This window comes from Triticum dicoccoides, chromosome 5A (assembly GCF_002162155.2).
Source record: "Triticum dicoccoides isolate Atlit2015 ecotype Zavitan chromosome 5A, WEW_v2.0, whole genome shotgun sequence".
In the NCBI taxonomy this organism is placed as follows: Eukaryota; Viridiplantae; Streptophyta; class Magnoliopsida; order Poales; family Poaceae; genus Triticum; species Triticum dicoccoides.
This window is the reverse complement of record NC_041388.1, coordinates 602433913-602439868: the sequence shown is the minus strand read 5'-3', so window position 1 is coordinate 602439868 and position 5956 is coordinate 602433913. Positions and strand designations below refer to the sequence as shown.

General features: G+C 42.2%; 1 protein-coding gene across 3 annotated transcripts; it reads right to left on the bottom strand.

Moving 5' to 3' along the window:
- Positions 1 to 349: 349 nt before the first annotated feature.
- On the bottom strand, positions 350 to 5956 carry LOC119303275 (proteasome assembly chaperone 2-like). 3 transcript variants are annotated; one of them, XM_037580386.1, is made up of 8 exons: positions 5781 to 5955; positions 5517 to 5682; positions 3585 to 3643; positions 3348 to 3466; positions 3025 to 3259; positions 2824 to 2947; positions 2478 to 2570; positions 350 to 569 (listed from the first exon to the last, which is right to left on the bottom strand). In XM_037580386.1, the coding sequence occupies exons 1-7, from the start codon at positions 5838 to 5840 to the stop codon at positions 2491 to 2493; spliced, it is 843 nt and encodes a 280-aa protein (XP_037436283.1). In that variant the 5' UTR covers positions 5841 to 5955; the 3' UTR covers positions 350 to 569; positions 2478 to 2490. The 3 variants fall into 3 exon arrangements, with proteins under 3 accessions (XP_037436283.1, XP_037436284.1, XP_037436285.1); XM_037580387.1 differs by lacking the exon at positions 350 to 569 and adding an exon at positions 992 to 1283 and having other exon boundaries at positions 5781 to 5956; XM_037580388.1 differs by lacking the exon at positions 350 to 569 and adding an exon at positions 2082 to 2376 and having other exon boundaries at positions 5781 to 5956.

The following is a 5956-nucleotide window of genomic DNA, read 5'->3' as shown; positions in this document are numbered from 1 at the left end:
AAATGTCATGTCAATTGTTGTGGGTTCACAACATAAGTTAAGAACGACTTCTCCAGCAACCCTTTGGCACGTCGTTTCCAACCCTAGTCATCGTCGCCTAGGCTCTTCTCCATGCCGCTGCTTTGGTCTCCCTCCTCTCATCCATTCAGCAGCCTCGTCGGCCGCAAGAGGAGTGGTGACATGTCCATTTCTCCTCTTAGGCTTTGGTTTTCTTTGGCGGCATCAACAAGGTGGTGGTGATGATGGCATGTTTCAATAAGGTTTCTTCGGTCTCTCCTACCTCGACGACACCCAATCCGGCGCATCTTTGGGTGTCTTTCAAACAAACAAACAAACAAACAAACAAAAATGATGCGGGCTAAATGGCAAAGATGGATACTGACTTTGTAAGGACACACAAATTCCATGTTCCAAGTACCACGATGCCTGAGTTCTAAACGGAAGTTGGAAACTGTTTGTTGCTTGACCAAAGATGGTGGGCGACTCAACATCCTGGAGATTTCTGGTACACAACCTAAAGCTAATGCCCTTAATTCTCAACACAGCGCTGTCCACGATTGCAACCTCACCTGTCAAACCGCGAGAAAAAGAACGTCACGAATCAACCCGAAAATGCAAGATACAATTAATCAAAATCAGGTTTGACAGGCTTCACTGCAAGCAAACATAAATTCAGGAGGCCGAACTAGCTCTTGTGGATGTAGTGGTGGAAACCATAAATTTCAGTTTTCATACAGTTAGCTATCTCTAGTTAACTGGACTAGTCTAGGTTTACTAAGATATCCAACCATGGGATATGTCAAGAAACTTCAATTGGTGAGCTGGTTAATACTCCCTCCGTTCCTAAATATTTGTCTTTCTAGAGATTTCAAATGGTCACCATATACGGATGTATATAGACATATTTTAGAGTGTAGATTCACTCATTTTGCTCTGTATGTAGACACCATTTGAAACCTCTAAAAAGACAAATATTTAGGAACGGAGAGAGTAGGTTTTACTAGTATTCATGTAGTTTTTACTGGAGTATATCACATTGCAGTATGGACCAACAGCTTTGCTGTCAAGAACCAACAGTGGCCTTCGTTTAATATCATGGGTCACAGGGAATAATGTGCTATGGCAACACGGCAACAGCCATATTAATAAGAGCACTGCTATGCACACGATACTTGGCAGACGACATGTGCACGAGAACACATCTGCTCCATCCATTCCATGCCAACAGCCGGTAGCAGACCCTTAGATGCTCATCGTGCACTGGTCGTGCACTTGTCCATCGTCTGCATAGCAGTTCCGTATTAATAATGGTACGACAGTATTAATAAGGTCTTTAAAGAAAGCCATCAACAAACTGGAGTTGTTATTGCTAGGGGGTTGATGTTGGTTAGCACAAACTTGCGCGGCCCATTACTGCATACTGTGCACGTGATCAATGGTACTAATGTATGATAATCTTATGAGGACCAGTTTTATTCTAGCAAACCTCGAAAAATACTTGAGAAAAACGATTTCATGCTAAATGATTCTGTTAATTTTTCAGCAAAAAAGGGAAACGGAAAACTTGGTCAGATCTCCAAACATAAAATATTCCTCCAATGACATGACTAACTTGGCCTAATATGAGGTTCGAGTGATCAATTTATGGTATTCTTTAAGCCTTCTTGGCCACTAGACAGAGTGAGAACTTGTCAGCTTGCTTTCTTCCCCTAAAACACACTTGGTAGATACCAGTAGGCACAGATTCACTAGGAGCTCATCAAACTTTACTTGTAGAGTGAGATATGTGCTCATTATGGCTCATTTAAGCCATCTTTCTCTCGGCATCGGTTAACGACATGCCTCGAGGTTGCAAACAATGTCCATAAAGCTAGGTTCGGTATTGGTATCAACAAAGTCCATTCGATTGAAGTGATGGAGTGGTAACTGCGAGGTTCATGTATTTCTTAAGTGGCATTAGTTCCTACAGTATTCATTATTTAGATAGATGGGTGGAACAAGCTTCCCGGTACATTGTAATTCTATATGAAGCAGAAGACCTAGTCCACAGAAGACCTAGCGACAATGATGCCAACAAGAAAAGGCGGAATAATATCATTAAAAATGAAAAATATGACAGTTTGTAACAAGAAAGATCATTTCATACAAAACAACAAAAATAAACAAAGCCAATGAACAAAAAATCCAGAGAGCATGAAATTGTAGCGAAGATGTTCAAATATTACTGGGCGTAACATTGCCATACTCGATATGAGATTAACTTTCAAGGGATTAAGTTTAGTCATATCTGCAGAGAAGCAAACAAGGCGGCACACACACATTTGTGCACGCTATTCCCTAAACTGAGCGTCCCTGTATTATGCTTTGATGCTATCCCTGGTTTTCAGAATGAGATTTTGTTCATTCAGAAACTGTTTTGCCTTTGGAGTAAAAATCGCTGAAGGCGAGGTTCAAAAAGATAGATGAGATTGACTTACTAGGTTAGTCAGTCTAGAAAATAGACATATCAGGTGGTGGTCCATAAATTGATTTCCATGACAAGGGAATAGTCCATCCATTTGACCCATTTCCTGTAAATTCATAGAAACACTCGTTTACACAGAAAACTCAACTATTCACTTTAATCACAGAATACCGAGGACTGGCTTTCCTAAAACAGTATTGTAAACCGATAAAAAGGGAGCACTGTAAACCAGAGCAGTCGTTGCAAGAGAAGTTGGTCACTTTGAGACAAATGAATAAACATGACTATATTTTGTAATTAGTGGGTTCACTCCAGAGTAAGAAGGGGATAAGTGTTCGAGGTGATATAGAGATATATACCGTGGAACTGTTCAGGGTCTTGACCTAGAAGTTTGCATACTGCCTCTGCCAAGTGAAAAGATTCTGGCATATTGTCCCCTTCTGAACAGTAGCATAACACACAGCTAACTTTCAAACCTTTGGCCTATCATAACATAGGGAGATGTTAAAAGAGCAAGTTCAAATGACAAAATACTTTAGAGTTGAGATAAAATCAGATACCTTGCAGGCGAAGAATAGAGCTGCAAATGGCAAGGTCGCATAGTAATCACTTATGGTCATCTCTTCAGGATCATCAGCCATGTCTTCTAAAAGAACACCGCCCTCAACTAGACTAGCAAGACATTTCCATAGTCGTTGAGATGGATCATATTCCTCAAGTTTCTTCCACCCTAGTTTCTCACATTCTGGATCAGAACCATCTTCATTGCAACTTGAAAGGTAATACAGCATATCACTGCATGATGAAACGTGTTAATGGCCCAATCTTGAAAGAACATCCAAATCCAAAATATGGAATCTGTGTAGCAAGACATTTCAAATACCTGGATGCATCAATTACTCTTCTCTTGCCAGAGTCTAAACTTGAAAGGATAACAACATGGTCCTTCCCAATGCTACTGATGAAATTAGCAACATTTTTTGCAAACGAAACCATCATCCCCTGCATTTGTAATGATAAATCAAAGTGGTCGTATTATATTCACCGGTTAGATACTGCTACAGATTCGTAAATTATAGGAAGATGGCAGCATGCGCCAACACAGGTAAGATCAACATACTGTAATAATTGGAGATCTTTGTTGAATGAAAGCCAGCCCATGAGACATTGATTCATACTCTGCACGCAAAAATGAGAAAGCAGGTGAGCCTGCATGACGTGCCAGTATTTCAGTAACTAACTTGGTAGAGACATATTCCAAAACCAGCTCATATTTGTGTATTTATCATTTACCTCTCCCTCCCTACCTGCCTCGAACAAACAATCTATGTCATCAAACAATTGATGTGCATAGCAGATGCAGACATACAGTATGCACAGCACTGCGGCCTCTTCTTATCAAAACTTATTTGGTCCTGCTAATAACAATTTAAACATTTCTATTGACCTTGATACACCTGTTGTTCTTAATGATATAGATAGGACCTTGCTTAGTAGAGGATTTCACATTAGAAGAGATTAGAATAGCAGTTTTTCAAATGAAAGACAATAAACCACCTGGGCCAGATGGTTTTCCTGCTGAATTTTGTTAGCATTATTGGCACTTACTCCCTCCGTTCGGAGATAACTGATGTAGTTTTAGTTCAAATTTGAAGTAAAACCACGTCAGTTATTTCCGAACGGAGGGAATAGTTGGTAATGCTTTATTATTCATGTTTAATGAGTTTTATCATGGAAGGTTTGGACTTGCCAAATTTAATTATAAAGTTTTGACTTTATTGCCAAAGAGTGTTGGAGCTGACACTATTCAACAATACATACCTATATGCTTATCCGATGTTCTGTTTAAGATTTTTACAAAAGTAGTGAATAATGGAGCTGTAGATGTTGCTGAGAAAATAATTGCTCCAGTACAGACAGCTTTTATTGAGGATAGGTTCATTTTAGATGATGTAAGTATACTGCATGAGGTTTTACATGAAATTCATAGAAGAGAATCATATAGTAGCTATTTTAGTGGATTTTGTAAAAGCTTATGACAAAAATTAACTGATCTTTTTTTAGGTTTGTACTGGTTAAGAGAGGGTTCCTGAGAAATATATAGAATAGGTTATGCAAACCATAAATAGCGGCAAAGTAGCTGTTATGGTTAATGACCAAATAGGACCTCTTTTTGTAACTTAATGATCGTACCCAAATAATTGTACAGAATTCCTACTGGGTGTCATAGTAGGCTGAATTGCAGAGAGGAAGAAACAAACAAGTATTACAATCTGCAGCACTGATGCTTTCTGAGGTGGCCATGGAGTTCTACAATCGAGGCAGAGACTGGGGAATAACAACTCTCAGGATTGGCGTGGGATGATCCTAAAGATGATGGACGCGTGGGCCTCGTTTTGCAGATCTATGCTACGTTTCACATGATCGGTAGTTACCTTTGGAGTTGTTATTTTGCCGTCCTGTAATGTTGATGTTCGGATGGTTCGATTCTGTTTCTTGAGAAGTTAAAACTTAGTGCTTTGTAATACCGTAATTTGCTCGATGGGGTATAGCCCTGGAGCCGGATAGGTGACCAATGGCAGCACCCGGAGTGTTCCGTGTGTCTGTAAGTTCTAAACTGCTGTTGTCTTACGGTTTTTTCAAATGGAAATCGGGAGCGAACAGCTCCATAATTCAAAAAAAAAACTGTGGCAGGCATAGCAGACAGTGTACACGCAGCACCGTCACACCGAAACGCGGTTAATCAAACAGTGGCAGGCATAGCAAACAAAGTACACATGCAACGTCGTAACCGCGTTTCATCAAACAGCAGCGTGCATAGCAGACAGAGTACACGCAGCACCGCATTTCATCAAACAGCAGCGTGCATAGCAGACAGAGCACACGCAGCACCGCATTTCGTCAAACAGATGGTATGCACAAAATAAAGGACAACGGTGCACGCAGCAACTAAATAGCAGCAACTAAATAGCAGCACCACTAACACAATCCATCAAACAATCGGCGAGCACGGCACAGGAGGGCAAAGTTTTCGGGGTTCTAGAGGCCCAACCTTCGAGCGCGAGCGCGAGGTCGCCCGCGGCGTCCGGTCCGAAGGCGTCGTTGCCGATGCAGGGCAGCACGGAGGGCTCGTCGAGGTACGCCACGCGCCTCGCCTTCGCCGACGGAATCAGCAGGTCCACGGCGAGCTGCCCCACGTTGCCGATCGAAAGCGCGGGCTGCACGCGGCCAGGAGAGCGGATCAGCAACGTGAGAAAGCAGAAGGAAGGAGACACCAGTACCAAAGATGGATGTCAGCAGAAATTGGCAAACAGACCATGACGAGCGTGGAGCAGGAGGGCGAGAACTTCTCGCCGTCGACGAGGGAGAATTCCATCGCGGCGGGGGCTGGATCGGCGGCTGCCGCGGTCGGGTCCGAGGGTTCAGCTTGCGCCGGAAGTTGAGGAACAAGCGAGACGAGAGTCTGAGGAACAGAGCGGAGGAGCAGAACGC